The sequence below is a fragment of the Poecilia formosa genome, unplaced genomic scaffold (genome assembly GCF_000485575.1).
Source record: "Poecilia formosa unplaced genomic scaffold, Poecilia_formosa-5.1.2 Scaffold81, whole genome shotgun sequence".
Lineage (NCBI taxonomy): Eukaryota > Metazoa > Chordata > Actinopteri > Cyprinodontiformes > Poeciliidae > Poecilia > Poecilia formosa.
In genome coordinates this window covers 2,129,564-2,145,628 of record NW_006800020.1, presented here as the reverse complement: position 1 = coordinate 2,145,628, position 16,065 = coordinate 2,129,564, and the positions used below count along the sequence as shown (strand labels likewise).

At 39.9% G+C, this 16,065-nt stretch overlaps 1 protein-coding gene across 2 annotated transcripts in view; it reads left to right on the top strand.

The window, feature by feature from the left end:
• The window catches only part of slc25a22a (solute carrier family 25 member 22a), a 15,908-nt gene extending 1,603 nt beyond the window's left edge, over window positions 1-14,305 (top strand). The window contains exons 2-12 of one of the 2 annotated variants that reach the window (XM_016673726.1): window positions 934-1,122; window positions 6,417-6,603; window positions 6,705-6,830; window positions 6,968-7,023; window positions 7,104-7,194; window positions 8,212-8,266; window positions 11,353-11,413; window positions 11,568-11,712; window positions 11,795-11,949; window positions 12,037-12,112; window positions 12,234-14,305. In XM_016673726.1, the coding sequence (XP_016529212.1) occupies window positions 6,584-6,603; window positions 6,705-6,830; window positions 6,968-7,023; window positions 7,104-7,194; window positions 8,212-8,266; window positions 11,353-11,413; window positions 11,568-11,712; window positions 11,795-11,949; window positions 12,037-12,112; window positions 12,234-12,387 (939 nt within the window). In that variant the 5' untranslated portion in view covers window positions 934-1,122; window positions 6,417-6,583 and the 3' untranslated portion in view covers window positions 12,388-14,305. The remainder of the gene's footprint in view (window positions 1-933; window positions 1,123-6,416; window positions 6,604-6,704; window positions 6,831-6,967; window positions 7,024-7,103; window positions 7,195-8,211; window positions 8,267-11,352; window positions 11,414-11,567; window positions 11,713-11,794; window positions 11,950-12,036; window positions 12,113-12,233) is intronic. The other variant, XM_007556907.2, reaches the window with a different exon arrangement.
• The last annotated feature ends 1,760 nt before the right edge of the window (window positions 14,306-16,065 follow it).

Sequence of the window (16,065 nt, the reverse complement as noted above, 5' to 3'; positions counted from 1 at the left end):
GTGTGTGTGTGTGTGTGTGTGTGTGTGTGTGTGTGTGTGGATGGTTGTTTGCTCTGTGTGTCTCTGTGTTACCCAATTGGTAACCTGTCCGAATCCCACAATCAGCACCAGCAGCTATGTGGCTGCATAGAAGATTAATACTAATGTAAGCCACACTTTATTTGTAAAATAATTTTTCTTCTGTTCAAACATGCACTACTTTGCTTTGGTGTGGCTCATAAATCCCAGCAGACAATACATTAGAATAAAATTATTTTTAAAAAAAAGTTAAAGTGACATGCATACTTTTACAAGCCACTGCACCATCAAGGGCCATTATTCTGTAACCCAAGGCATCCACTGCAAAGGCTTCAAAGCCTTGTAAAACATACACATGGGAGTATTTATCAGCTGAGCAGGATGGCAGAGGAACATGCAAAAATCTAATTATTTTAAAACTGGCATGGGGAACCTTGCTTGTACATGTATGGAAAAGTTCAGACTATAAGTGTAGTCAAGCATTCCAACTGCTTGGAAATAATTGATGAGGTGAGTCATTCTTAGGTTTTAGGTGACATCCTGTGCTATCTGCTGGAACTGCTCAGCATTTTAGACCAGAGCTTAGAAAGTAGTTTTACTGTGACTCGCCATACAAACCTTGTTTTATTTTACTAGCTTGCACGGCAAGACCAAAGGGATTTCACAGAAATGTGCTAAGTATCCCACAAGCAGGAGGCTCGCTGCAGGAGAAGGATACTTTTGTATCATCCCTGTGTGAGAGTTGTACCTTCATGTTGCAGTCTGCTGCAATCTGCAAACTGGAAGCAGTTGCTTTTTTTGTTTTTTTTTCCCTCCACAGAATATTTTCCCAAAGTCATTTGGATGCTTTTGGTGAAATGTGAGAATGTGAAGTTAGTCAGCAATTATTCTTCTCTATTTTTTTTCTTCTAACAGCAAGAAAACTGAGATTGAGGCAAAAGCGTGAAGATAAAGAAATCCCCAGATGGTTTACAGAAACAAAGCCTCCATGTACTACCTGTGGAGTCGGAGGAAGGACCAAACTCTTCACCTTTCATCTGCACAAAGAGCCTTTTTCTAAAACATAAAAGCCTGACTCAACCTGATATCATTGGCCCGCAACAGGTGATTTCAAAAAGCACTGTTGTACTGTTTGAATGGCTGCAATATGATCTCAGAGCAGAGAATCAGTGACACAAAATGTGTTTCTATGCCCAGATCTGGCTCTAAAAACGGGTTGGGAGTGAGCTCTCATAAGTATGTACTACGTTTATAATCCTCATGTTGTAGGGAAGAGGAAATACTAATCAGATTTGAAAGATTTGAAATAGTAAATGTTATCCCTTGGTCCTGCACTGCTGTGTAAGACTAAAAATATTCAGTATCTCGTAAATATTTGCAGCACTGCAGTGAAGCATTAAGATAGGAGAACACAGATGGATGTTAGTCTGGAGGATTATTAAAAGCATTCCTTTTATAAACAACTATACGGCCAATATGGACACATTGTCATGGAGCTAAATCAGATAGTAGATTATGCATGAGTCATTTTATTACAATAGCCCTATTACATTACTTTCTGTTTATACCTCATGTCGACATATCTCAGACTCTGGATTCTTTGGCCATGGACCTGAGTAGACTGTGAAACCCTGAGTGGTTGTTATGACTGTCTTCTTATTTATTTTCTTGTACTTTACACATTATTTTATTCTGTATATATTTTCCCTTTTTGCCTGTTTTTAAATGTGGTAAATGAAAAAAAATCCATAATGGCGTGAATCACACTTACATATTTTCTTAAAAATAACAAACGAACTAGTCGAGTCGTCCTTGCCAGCAAGAGCTGCCAAAAAAAAAAAAATCAGCTTTGTACGTAACTGTGTAAATATTTTGGTCCTCTTTTCCTAGCAGAATTGTTTAAATTCAGCCACTTACATTTGCAGAATATTTTCCCAAAATATGTGATTTTGGAAATTATGAGAATGTGATGTCTGTATTGGTTTTTGCCTTGGAAGTATCCCATGAATTACATTTTTGTTTGATCTCTTTCATAAGATAGTCATGAATGCTGACCTCAACAGAGACGAATGAAGCATACGTCACTTTAGATGTTGTTCTTTTGTGACTCCAGTCAAGTCATTGATGTGCTGTGTGGTGTAGCCACTCCTAGGAGAGTTCACCACTGATTTGTGTGTTGTCCATTTGTAGATAGTGGCTCTAAATCGTTTGTCCTGGAGTCCCTACGTCTTACAAATGGCTCTGTAAACATTTCCAAACAAATGGAGGTCAGTGGCTTTGTTTGTCATCTGTTCTTGAATATCTTTAGATTTGAAATTGATGTGTTGCTTTTTATCTACTTCATTCAGCCTGACATGAAGTGATTTCTTAATGCTAGACATCAGTCAGAAATCAAGCCAGTTATCTTTTCATAACAGTTCATATTATTGACAGTAATAGAAATATTAATAATACAGTGTAGCTCTACACAGATGGAGCTTTGCGTTAGATCTGACCTCTGTGATCTTGCAGCTCATAGCAGTATATCTGCAGAAACACACTTCTGCTGTTGGGAGCTCAGTGTGCAGTGTGTTAATGGAACCAGCTCATGTGAGACAGATGAACTGGCATCTACTGCCTGCACTGAGCTAATGAAGAGGCTGCGTTTGCTTTTCATTTTCTGTGCTGTCTTCCCTAGTCACATGGGTTCTTTATGAGTGCTGATTGCAACAAGGCTTTGTCACCATAGCCACTCACTACCTTGTATCTTTAGCCAAACTTGAATGTCATTCATTCACCACGGCCTTTACACAGTCAGCACTTAAGAAGAGAGGAGCAGCACTGGAGCTTAGATTGAGAAGGTATTTGCCTCTGGCTGGTTGATTTGTGTGAAATAAATATAATTTGCATCCAGTTTGTGTTGGAAATAAATCGAAATGGAACAGTCTGCAGATTCTTAAAGCTTGATTTCAGCTCTTCATGGTGAGATACCTTAAAGCAGTAGCTCTACCAACTACATCACTTCATCTTTAAATTATCCAGGCATTGATCCTGTTTACTTTCCCCTAATGCATCTGAGTGCAGACGTGCATCTGTCCATTTACTTAGCAGCCTCTATTTGCGACTGGCAGGCTGCCATAGGTTTTCAGTGTGGCTGCAATAGTGTGGAAATCAAATATGGGAATCATCAGACTTTTCTATTTAAAATAAGCAAATGATGCCACTTGAAATGAAATATATTTAATTTAAATCCACCTCATTATTCAGACTTAAAAACCGTGAACTTAACTGATGGCCATGAAACATACTTGTATTTGGTGTGTTTAATATTAAATGTCTTTGCATGTACAAATTACTGTGTTTTAATCATTTATACTGGATGTTCTCTAACTGGCAGGAACATGTTATCATATTTACATGTCATATCTTAAAGAAAGAGTCAACAGTCTTATTGAATAACTTGTTGTGATGAACAAGGGTCACAAACTGGACTGCAGTCTTTCTCAGCACCATCATTGTGTGTTAGCTCTTTAATCAGCTGCATCCAATAGCTGCTTTAGTAGGTTGGCTAAAGTTAAGTTCAAGGTTCTGCACTGGTTGCATAATCACTTATTGTGTGCTCATCAGTACTTATCAGCTCCTGTGGTGCAAACATAAAAAAATGACCTTTGTTTAGAAATGTTCAAGAAAGCGAGATTTTTTTAGGTCTCCCGTGAACTTCAAGTTCTTGTTGCCATCAGCTATTTTGTCATTAAGCAGCTGCATGGCTATTCAGCAATTTATTGATAGAAAAATTATGTTTTTGTAAAGAAAATAATGTAATTTCTATGAAATATTTTCAAAGATGCTACATCATCATATATTTATGCCTTGCTCTGTTAGTGGACGTGACTCAAAAGGCTCTGTTTTTCCAGAAAATCACCTTTTACTTATGGAAACACACAGAAATAAGTCACAATCAGAAAGGCTGATTGTGATTTATTTGTTTTATACTTTTGAGACTTTAGGGTTTTCTTGCTCTAAAATGTAACAATTCTGTTGATTTTACTTCAACGCAATGCAGGAATATGCTACATTCGGGTATAGAGCAGTTTAGTGAGATTGTAACAGATTCCTTGGAGCCTTGGTTGATGAGTTGTTGTTTTTTTTTGTTTTTTTCCGTGGACACTTCACAGTGGACCTAGTTGTGTCCAAATACAGAGTCTGATTGTCACGACAGGACACTGCAGCCAGGCTTTGGCTTGGGGACATGTGCAAGCGCAGATGCAGTCGTGTGGATTAAAGTCGACAAGAAATGTTGATGGCATGGTGGAAAAGGATGGAGATGTCAGCTTCACGCTGCATCTCACGAGGCGACAGGAATCTGGACTACCGCTACATTTAGTCTTTAGTGCATGGCTATTCAGCGGTCTAAAAAAATGAAGTGCTGAGTACGGAGTTAACATGTGTTTGTTCATGGGGAAGTAACTGTCAGAGAACAGAAACTAAAAGAACATGCTGTGAAAGGAAAATTTAGGCTAAATGTCACCGCTGTGAGAGAAAACAGAGCTAGATGTGCGGCAGAGACACACTCTCAGTGACCTCCTCTGAACCGTCTCTCTGCTCCTCCTTCCTCCACCCCTGGAGCAGCCAGTAAAAGCCCCCCATCCACCTAAACACACCAGATGCTGCTGCGCTCAGTGCCAGCTAAGGTTACCATGAACCTAAAACATCCACTCCTGCTGTTGAGTCTCCCAGAAAGAAGATCTGGGAGAATTTAGGACATTACACACACACACACACACACACGCACACTCACACACACACTTCACACTGCAAACCCACCAGTCAGCAAAGATCTGAGATGTAAAAGCTGCTTCTACTGAGTCGTGACTTGTGACTGAGAGAGAAATGTTGGGGGAGGGCTGGTGGGAAGGAGAGAGGAGGAGAGCAGAGGCAGGTTTTGATTGGTGTATGGAGGGGTGGAGAGAAAAAAAAGGGGAAATTGGAAGCATCTTTTCACAGTAAAGACCCTCTGCGTCAAAAAAATAGTGACACACATCTCGTTTTTTTCCCCCCCTGTTTTCTGTCTGCATGCCGCATCTGAGGCAGGCAGATTTAGCTGTGCTTGTTTTGCTCCAGTTTCCCAGCAAAAGCGTGTTTGCATAAAGCACGAGGCTTCAAGGTCACATGATGAACAGATGCTGTGGTGGTTAGAGTTGTTTCACCGAAGCCATTATAGCTTTATGTTAGGAAAACTGTCAGAAACATTTCCTTCTGCAGCAGGACTGCTTACAGCGCTCTTAGCATCCACTGTTCAGAGAGGAAATGTGTCTTTTTTGCAGTTAATGCAAGAAATTTGCTGTGTTTAGCTTTGGAGTTTTTTTTTTTCTTTTTACATACCTTAGCAATCGCCTCATTGTGCATGCAAATGAACGACAGTCACTGGCATCAGGCCTTGTTAGTAACAGTTCTGGTTGTTAAGATGTTTTAACTATAACAACCTTCAGGATACAGGATACAGTTCAGGCATTTTTCTCCCATTTATTTATTTCAATTTTTTTTTCTCTGAATAATTGTTTCCAGGTATCGCCTATCACTATGAAAGAACTAGCACCATGTCTGATTGTAGCCACAGTGGTAATGAAATGAAGCGAATTGATTGGTTATTTCTTCAAATATCTGTTGGGAATCTGGAGTCTTCATTTTGCAAAGCCGATGATTTTTTCTTACAGATTTAGAGCTATTATAGTTCCTTTTTGAGTGAGTTTCTCTGTTTAACACTTTCAGATATTGTAGTTCTGAAGCTCTTCCGTTACCTATTAGCAATGAACATCATTGATTGGTGTCCTGTAATCTTCTCTAACCTCCACAATGATATTCTAGTCGGACCAAACCTAATCCATGTTGATCTGTCACAGTCTTAGCTTTAAGATTGTTGAAGAACCAAAGATTAATCCTTAAGAATGCTGATAAAATGTAATTCTCTTATCTAGATTTTCAGGCTACTGCGCTTCATTTACTGGGAAATAGGCTGATGATGTTCACTAAATTCAGTATATGCTCCACTGTGGCAAACATTTTAAAATGTATAAGCTCAAAACTCCAACGTGGATATTTAGAGTTGAATAAAACTCTCAGACGTACTTTGGGTTCCTATTTTGTGGAAAGAAAGTTGGAAAGCTGCCCTGGTGTTAAAATGTTGGAGAAATTGAGTATGTACTTAACAATTTTTGTGCATTTTGTTTTTGATAGTTTTTCATTACTCCTAGTTGAATAGACTGTAGAATCACTGCCTGCTTCATGCTATTTTAGTGCTTGTTGCGAAAGAAACTCTGTTTTGAAATGTTTGTCGTCGGTTTGCTGGTCCTGTTTCCTGTTGGGATATTTCTCTATCAGAATCACTTTACTCAAGCAGCTTTTTCTCTCTTTTCTGTCAGACTTACTTGAAGCAACAACAACTGGATTAAATCGAGTGGGAAAACACCACTTTGTCTCACTAAGACAGCGGAACGCCACAGGAATTATCATCTCAAAGAAAACAAACATCTCCAGAGTGACCAGCTAACCAACGTGTTTTACTGCGACCAGCCGGGGGTTCAGATAAATGGCTGATAAACAGATCAGGTAAAGATGTCTGGGAATCATGATGTTTTAATGATTTTGTGACACTTTCTTTTTCCTTTCTTTCTTGTAACTTCTTTTCTTTGGTCTTCCGTTTCATGCAGTTTGCCTGCCAAATTGATCAATGGAGGGATTGCCGGGATTGTCGGAGTGACCTGTGTGTTTCCCATTGACCTGGCCAAGACTCGCCTGCAAAACCAGCAAAATGGATCTCGCCTTTACACCAGCATGTACTGTATAGAAGCTCTTGCCTTAAATCCCAACAGAGTTTACAGTTGTGTCATATTCAGAACTGATCTGTGTCGTCTTGCATCTTGTCCAACAGCACATGACCCCTGTTGTTGTTGTTGTTGTTGTTTTCTTTCAGGTCAGACTGCCTTATTAAGACCATTCGATCAGAGGGGTATTTCGGGATGTACAGAGGTATGTCGAACACTTTTACTTTAAACTCTGGAACACACAGTTTTTTTCTTCATGGCTTTCTGTCGTTTTTATCCTCCTAGGAGCTGCGGTGAACCTAACGCTAGTTACACCAGAGAAGGCTATCAAATTGGCTGCTAATGACTTCTTCAGGCATCACCTCTCCAAGGATGGGTGAGGCATCAAAGTGCTGAGAGCCTGACTTACGTTCACCTTCTCCTCTAATTCACTCTGAAGATTACTGCCGTGTTTACTCACATATCTATAGCCGAACATATTAGCTGCCTGCACTTCCACCCCAAGGCTCCAGTTAATCCTTCACCTTTTTGTCCTCTTCTCGAATACTCAGAGGATTTTAAGATGCTGCGAACTGTGTGGCTTATAATGTGTCTTGTTAAAGACACATTATAAATAAATGTCCATGTAATTCTATGTAATTTCCCAATGTAAGGTAGCATATAATTGTTAAATTTTTCTGAATCACAAACTTTGGGGTTTTCTTTTTTTTTTAAACCGTAACGCTCAAAATTACAAGAAATAAAGACTTGAAATACTCTGTGTGTGATAAAACGATGTAGTTTATACATTTCACTTTCTGAAATTAACTTTTTCATGATATTCTAATTTTTGTATAACGTTCATTCCCCTTTACATTTCTGCATTTCTTTGTGTGGCTTGTCACATAAGAACCCAATAAAATACATTGAACTTTGTATTTGTAAGGTGTAGAAAGTAAATAACCCAAAAGTAGTTCAAAGAGTATTAATACTTTTGCAAGGCACTAACAGTAAAGTCACTTATATGTGAGCTCGCAACACTCTGAACAGAAATCTGGTCAACAGGTAACAAATAATGGTTTCATATCTCAAACATTAGCAACCATTACCTACCTGGTTTTACTGAAAACAAGAAACCATTGTCCGCCCCTAAAAGCTGCATGCACCGATAAACCCGAAGCTTTCTAGGACATCTATCTCAATCTCCATGGAAACAAACATGCAGGCTGATGAATGATTGACTTGTCTGGTCCCAGTTGCTCTCCTTGTGAATTATTAATCTGTTCCTGTTCCTCACATGTTGATACAGAAGACAAAGATTAGCATTACAAGAACAAGCAGTACCTTCTTCTGCTTTCAAGGATGTTAAGAAGTAAAGTTGAAGTTTGCATTTTATCTTTCTTTTCCTCCTCAGGAAGCTCACTCTGGTCAAAGAGATGCTGGCTGGGTGTGGAGCGGGCACATGCCAGGTAAATGAGGACAAGGCTGGTGTAGCTTCAGTTGCACCCTCGTTTCCTCCATCTGAAACTCCTGAGTTTAGCACACTCAGGTTGACTCGGGCTGCTGCCTCATTTGTCTCTGTCCCTGCAGCTGCAATCAGCCACAACCACATTAATGCGGGACATGTTAGTCAAAGAAACACGCTTGGAGTGTGTAGATGGTGTGATCTGGGTCTGATAGTGAACTGCAATGCTCTGTTCTGTTCTAATGAGCGATCTGCAGTCACTGTAAGGCTAGCAGGCAGGAAGATACACGGCCAGCTGTGTAGATGTGTGTGATCAGATAGGAGACATTTGTGAGAGTGCTTAGCCATGTGCGCTGAGTGAGTGAGTCCGAAGGAAATGCTTCTCGTCAATGAGGGCAAAGGCTTCAAGCCTTAGCACTCTGATTAGATTAAGTGCAGCAGATCTTGGATTACCATTGTGGCTGAGAACGTGGTCGTCTCACCCTTAATCTAGTTAACTAGTTACTATGGTGTAGCTACAGGGAAGGCCGAGGCTTGACATTGAGCCAATTGGTGCCAGTAGATTTACTCCAGACACACACACACTCCTCCAGTCTCACTCAGTATTTATCTAAACACAGTTGAGTGAAAAAGTCTTCAGACCACATTTGTCATGTTGCAACTGTCAAATTTTATCTTTTTAATTGAAATTTTATTTAAAAAACTAACACTAAGTGGTGCATAGTTGAAAACTGGAAGGAAAATAGGAAAGGTTTTTCAAAAAGCCTCACAAATAAAAGTGTAATGCAAAGGTTTTATTACTCTTCACGGGCCAGATGGATGAGGCCATGACTGGATCAGTGATCAGGGGTAATGGTGTGGGTGGGGTGACACAGTTAAAGATGTGCTGTTTGAACCTTTTCTGGTTGAAGATGGATTCAAAATCAATCCCCAAACCTGCTGCTAATTTTTAAAAGACACTTTCGTCAAACAGAGGTGCAGAAATAAGTCTGCATCTTTCAAAACGACAATCATTTTTATGCAGGACAATGAATCCAAGTACAGTAAAGGCGTCACATTTGAAAGACTTATAACATGGCCACTTCCTCACTTAACCTAACTAAAAACTGAGACGGTTCTTAAACAGGAGTGAAGGAAAACAGGCAATCTCTCTGACGTGTCTGAATAAAAAGTTGATCAGCAACAGATCAGAGAAACTTGACAGACTTCATAAATGAAAAAGTTTTATCACTGTTATTGAAAATAAGGAGGGCTATATTTGTCAATGATTCTTTTTTTATAGTAAGAAATGTTTATGGAAAAGTTTTAACTTGTTTGTTTATAATTCTCACTAAAACAGATAAAAATAGGAGAAAAAAATGTATGTTTTTATTTAGATGTGCAATGACTGTCTAGCTGCCCAATAATTTTGCACAAATAAATATTCACCTAAGAAAGCCAAAACCTCACTTTTAGTTGCTTAAAGATTTATGTTTGAGGTTTATTAAAATTCTGGATTAACAGAGCACTGCAGTTGGTGATTAATAAAAATAATCCTTTCATACCTGCTTTTTCATAACTCTAACTCTGACCTATCTGCTGTGTGCCTTGGTCTTCACGCTACTGTTTAACACTATTATACTCTAGCAATCCTTTAAAACTTTCACAAAACAGCTGTATTTATACTAAGGTTAAACTAAATCATTAAGGTGGACTGGAATAAAGTGGAATAAAACTAATAAATCTGTCTTCAGATATTTCTTGGTCTGGTCTTCACCTTGGTCAGTGGTGGTCGGGTTTCAGCCTACTTGACCATGGCCATGTCTCTAAGCTCTAAACATCTTCTACTTCTAGCTACTAGAGGCAGGTTATAGTCATGGAAAAGGACAGTGCTGAAAGATAATGGCTTCCTTGAAGCTTAACACTTTATTCTTCTTTTCTTTGTCAACATGTTTCTTGCGACCCTTTTGACTCTGCAACTAAACGTCTGATAGTTCTGTGATCACGCCCCGATATCTTATAAATTTCAAGAGTCTTCACTGCTCTGACAGACTTTTGGTGATGTTTGACTTTTCAGAGTTGGTTAAATCTCCTTTTTTGGCCCATTTTGCCTAAAGAAAGAAGCTGCTTAATAATTATGCACACCTTGATATAAAATGTTAGGCGACACAATCCTTCATTACACAGATGCACATCACCTGTTATGGTTAAATGCATTAGGCATTCAAGTTCATCCAGCTTGGAGCTACAAAATATGACATGGTGAAAATACTCAATTACACCTGCAAGACATGGCCGTCCGCCTAGACTGTGAAGTTCACACATCTGGGCTTAAGAAGAAGTATAGTGCTGAAACAAACCCAAAACAATTCTTACAGGGAACACAGCAGACATAAAAATGCTCTGGTCAGATGAGACCATAATTTTGTGTTGCATGTTTGAAAACCAACTCCGCTCATCAGCCTGAACACACCATCATGTTCTTGACATACGGTGATGTTGGCATCTTGTCCTGGGAATCTTTTCCATTAGCAGACGCTGGGAAACCAGTTTAATGATGTTGGGAAGACGAATGAAACCAAGCACAGAGAAAAGAAGAATACCTACCACAGCCTACAAGAAACTTAATAATGGGTTGGAGGTTCACCTGCCAACAGGACAACAACCCTAAACACACAGACCCAGCAACAAGGCTGTGGTCAAAGTCTAAATCTAAATCCAACTGAAAATCTGATGCCCTCCATCTATTCAGGCTAAAATTGAGCTAACTTGGCAACAAGAAGATGGAAAATGGCAGTTTAGATGTGCAGAACTGGTAGAGACATACCCCCAAGACTTGCAGCTGCAACTCAGGTATTGACTCAGGCGACCTTAATACAAACCGATGCCAGATGTAAAAACCATATTACCTGTTCAGTTAATGATTATAAGCTGATTTGTTGTGGTCTATTAGGTAAAACTTCAATAAAATAATTTGAGGGATGTGACACTGACTTGACAAAATGTGGAAAAGTTCAAGTAGCACTCTAAATGTCTACTTTTTGAGAGACAACGCTCGCGCTGCATGCGTGGATGCTTTGTTTGACAAGTTTTATTTCTGTTTCTTCACAGGTTATTGTAACAACTCCTATGGAGATGTTGAAAATCCAGCTGCAGGACGCAGGGAGGCTCGGTAAGAGGAAATGGGACATTCTTTTCAATACCACAGCTTTAAATGTCATTAGGAAAGAGTGCCCTCGTGTGGTGTTGTTAGAGAATACACATACACGTTTCGCTTTGGATAGCGTTAGGAGCTTGAGATGTACTTTGTTTCTCATGGGCTTTAGCTGCTCAGAGGAAGCTCATGCCAGAGACGGTGGCAGCAGGAACTGTGGAGACAAAGTCCCCGACAGCCATGCAGATCACCAGACAACTACTGAGGGAAAAGGGTATTGCTGGACTCTATAAGGGCCTCGGTGCCACACTGCTCAGGTAAATTAGTGACAGTTTCTCCAACAAACTCTTATCCATTGTCCATGTCCAGGCCTGACTCGTCTTTTTGTTGCGCATGCAGGGACGTTCCTTTCTCCGTCATCTACTTCCCCCTTTTTGCTAATCTGAATAACCTGGGGAAGAAAGACGCGGAGGGCCCCGCTCCTTTCTATGTGTCGTTCATATCAGGCTGCGTTGCAGGAAGCACAGCGGCTGTTGCAGTCAACCCCGTTGATGGTGAGCTGCCGTGTTTTGATGCATTTTCAGCAGCGTGCACGCCGATACTTGACGTTCACAGTCTACCCTGGGCTTGCTGAATTGCAGTGATAAAGACTAGACTTCAGTCCCTGACTCGAGGAAGCACAGAAGACACGTACTCTGGAGTGATCGACTGTATCAGGTGACCTCATTATGTCTGTACAGCTTAAGCAAGTGTGAAGTCTTCATTATTATCTCTGCGGGCAGATTATTAATGCTGCTCCTTTTGTTCTGGTGTAAGTAATGACTTATGTCTTCTCCAGGAAAATCATGCGCAACGAGGGTCCGTCAGCCTTCCTGAAGGGAGCCTACTGTCGCGCCCTGGTCATCGCGCCTCTGTTCGGCATCGCCCAGGTCGTCTACTTCCTGGGCGTGGGCGAATACATCCTCAGCTTCTTGCCTAAGAAAAACAACTAAGACGCACCTCTGTTCCGCCTTCCCTCCCGCGATGCGTTACATCAGCTCCTTGAGGATTCGTCTGATTATTAGAGGTTTTTTTTTTTTTTTCTTTTGGATCTCATTTATTTTTGTTTTTAAATTGTTGTGCTGAATGTTCAAAAAGTTCAGAAAGGGAGCCTTTGTTTTGCCAAGATGCCTGTGGCAGCGCACAAGTTTCCAGTTGGCAAGCTACGCCACAGCAGCTTTCTGGAAATCATGCTACGAACAGAGGTCTGTAATTAAATGATTTTATTCTACTTTTAAATATGATTGTCAATCTTAGCAAATTAGATGTACTGCCCTTGGCTGTAGCAGCTCTTGCAAGCCGTTCAGTAATGCCCTTTGGAGGCTTCATTACCCTTTTAATATCAGAACATCCCATTGCATTCGATGTGAAATCCCCATTTTTCCACTGCCCTGAATTGAGCAATAAAGTCAAAATCTTCTGTTAGAAATATATAGAAAATCTGGAGTAGGCATGGGCCAGCATGAAATTCTCATGGAATGACAACTTTGTGTACAAATACCATGTTATTACTGGTTTAGACATAAATTCTTAAACAGTTCATACAATTCTTTTAATTTGAAGCAGACAAGTATTGGTACTCCTGCTAAAATGATACTACAATGAGTTATGATATTGTTAAATAGCAAATATTTTATGATTAAAAATGTTAATCTTTTATTGATAATTAGACACAAGCAAATATGCAAGGATTTAGCTTTATGTAGAACATTATGTAGAACATGAATTATACTTTTGTGGTTTTGTTGTTTAGAGAGAAAACGATAGGGATCTGATAATGTTATTGGTTAATTAGCTATCCTGCAACCGGCTGCTGAACAGACATACCAAAGTGTGACAACAAGTCAAAATCATTTGGCTTTCACGAACAGCAAATTTTGTTCTTTCTTGAACACAAGGGCAAAAGGTAGCGGCCTTTTTCAGCCAGCTGACCAACAGCGTGCAGAAATAGTTTGGGGAGGGAAAATGTGTTGTTGTTTCCATGGCTCCTCATTAGAAAGACTTTAAGTTGAAATCACTGTATAATGTAAATCTTCAGTGAGTTTTAAGCTGCAACCTTTTAAAAACCATGCTAATACATTGATTTCAGTAACCAGCCCATGCCTAATCTGGAGCTTTAATGGCTTTCTTAAAAAAAAAAGAAAAAGAAAATGACAAACAGACTTTATGTAATGAGAGAATACTAAACAGTGGGAGTCTGGTTCATGCCAAGTCCCAGGGCAGTGTGTTGATGTGATACCGGCTCACTCCCTGTGATCTTTCCAGGGAATCCACTTCCCTTCCCCTGTACAGTAAGTGGCTGTAATGAACTCAGCGGTTCGGCTCAGAGCAGGCTTTGACTGCCTTGGCTTTTTAAGGAGATCAGGTTCCACCTGATATTCAGCTTAGCCACAGTGGTTCTACTGTTTGGCCTCCCAGAACAATGTCTGTTTTTTTGTTCTCACACCATGCAACTTCTGATTATTGTGAACTGCCACAAACTATGTGTTTCTGAAGTTTAAATTCGAAACAAAATCACAGCTGAGTGATCATCGAGGGGATTGCTTTTGAGCTTTAAGACCCCTGTGTGCTGAAATGTTCTGCAATCTGCGATTTACTGTGGGTTTCTAGATGGTCACACATCATGCTGTGAAACCTGTAGATGCAGACTTATTGTTTTTTTTGTTTGTTTTTTTTGTTTACACAAGAGTTTGCTCTTCATTTTCCGGCTTTGTCCAAACTTGCATTCAGTGGCAGGACCCAAAGAGCTAATGAAAAACCTTTTCATTCATCTGAAAAGTCAGACCAGTGCGCGCTCAGTGTTGTGCGATTTGTACCAAACATTTCTGCTCGTTTGCTTTAGAGGTTTTGTTTGCTTTAAGCCGCCGGGCGTAAAAAAAAAGGAAAAAAAAAAAAAAGAACAGCCCTGTCGTATCTTGTTTATGCATCACAACACTGAGGCGCCCCGCCATTGGTGTAACTAGTCGGAGATCAAGGTGACTTTGATGTGTGTTATCCAATCACATTCCTTCCTTGCTCCCACTGGTCAAGCAGCTCTTCAATTGTTCTGTTGCACTTCTGATGCAACTTTTTCAGTGTGATATCATTTGTGGGAGTGAGCTTTATTTATAGATATTCCCTCCTAGAAGCAGTATAGTGTTATATATTTGTATGTGTTTTTTTTTTTAGTGTTATATTGTCTACTTTGTTATCTATATTGTACATATTCAGATGAAATTAACTCTGTCTTAGAATTTATTGTTTTTGTACGTTATGGCTTATTTGCACACCTACCTCTCCACCTTCCCCATTCAATTCATATTGTGGTGATTTTATGTTAGAATGACAAGTCAAATGATGGAACATCAGAGAGTTTTTTTTTATTATTATTACTGTGCGCCAAGGAGAACACTAGCTGATCTTCAGATGGATTTCTTTTTTTTTGTTTTTTTTTGGAGGTGCCATTTTCCCCGGACTATGAGTTAAATCTGTGGGTTCAGCCACTTGTTTGAACATAGGACCAAATGAAGAATCTTACTGCTGAAGTTTAGCTTCCAGTGAATGACACAACGATAAATAAATGCACACTGAGAAAGACGAGCTCTGAGGAAGGCGTTATGTTAACACGTGCGTCTAAATGGTGCTTCTTCTACGAGGCTGCTGCACTACGACAGAGGCTGCACTAAAAACCGAGGCGGTGCCGCCCGAGTCAAGCGCGGGCTAAACTCGGCCTCTCTCCACGTCTTACTGTAACCGAAAGCCATAAATGAGGGAGGAGGCTGCTAGACACCGAGTGGCACCTTTCAACAGTGGAAGCAGACAATAAGTCTGAGGGAGGTGAAAAAGGAAAAAAGACTCATTTAAACTTGGCTTTATTATTATTATTAATATTATTTTTCTTTGACATTCCGACTTGATTTTACATGCATTTCTGTTCAGAAGTTTGCATGCAGTTATGGGCGTAGATTTCATTTAGCTTTTCTTCTTCCAGGTTGGAGAGATGATACTTTGTACAACTATGGTTTTTAAGAACAAGAATTGGGTGCTTAGTACGTATTTTTAACGTGGGTCTAAATCCACACAGGGTCAAAACTACACACTGTATTGGTTAAATGCTCCAGGAGCACAAGCAGCAAAGCAGACCCTCAGCGTGATGCTGCCTTGGAGCTGTCAGGGATGTCACGTTGACTCCTCTTAGCATTCTTCTTAGTGTTGTGATAAAACTAACAATAAGCTTCTGGGAAGGCCCTGATATCAACTCTGCTGCAGCTACGAGAGTGATTCTTTAATGTGGGAACTTAACAAGCCAATACCAACACTGATCAGATATCTAGAATTATGCCTGAAGCTTGTTGAAGGTCTTGGAAAACTTCTAAGTGACTCAAGACATTTCTCCAAATACAAATAATAAGACAGAGAGAGAATCCACAACGTTTTCAAAACTGTAAAACTAGTTTCGGGATCTATCATCGTTCCAACCTGGAAGAGAGAAGAGCTGAGATGCGTCATTAAAAAGCCCAACGTCAAACATTTCTGCTCTAAGTAAGTGAATGTAAAGTTCTGTCCGGAACCTGTATGCTGTGATTATGGTGAGACGGTCTGTTGTAGTGTTGTTGGTATTACTGCTCGATTTACTTCCAAACCTCATCCCT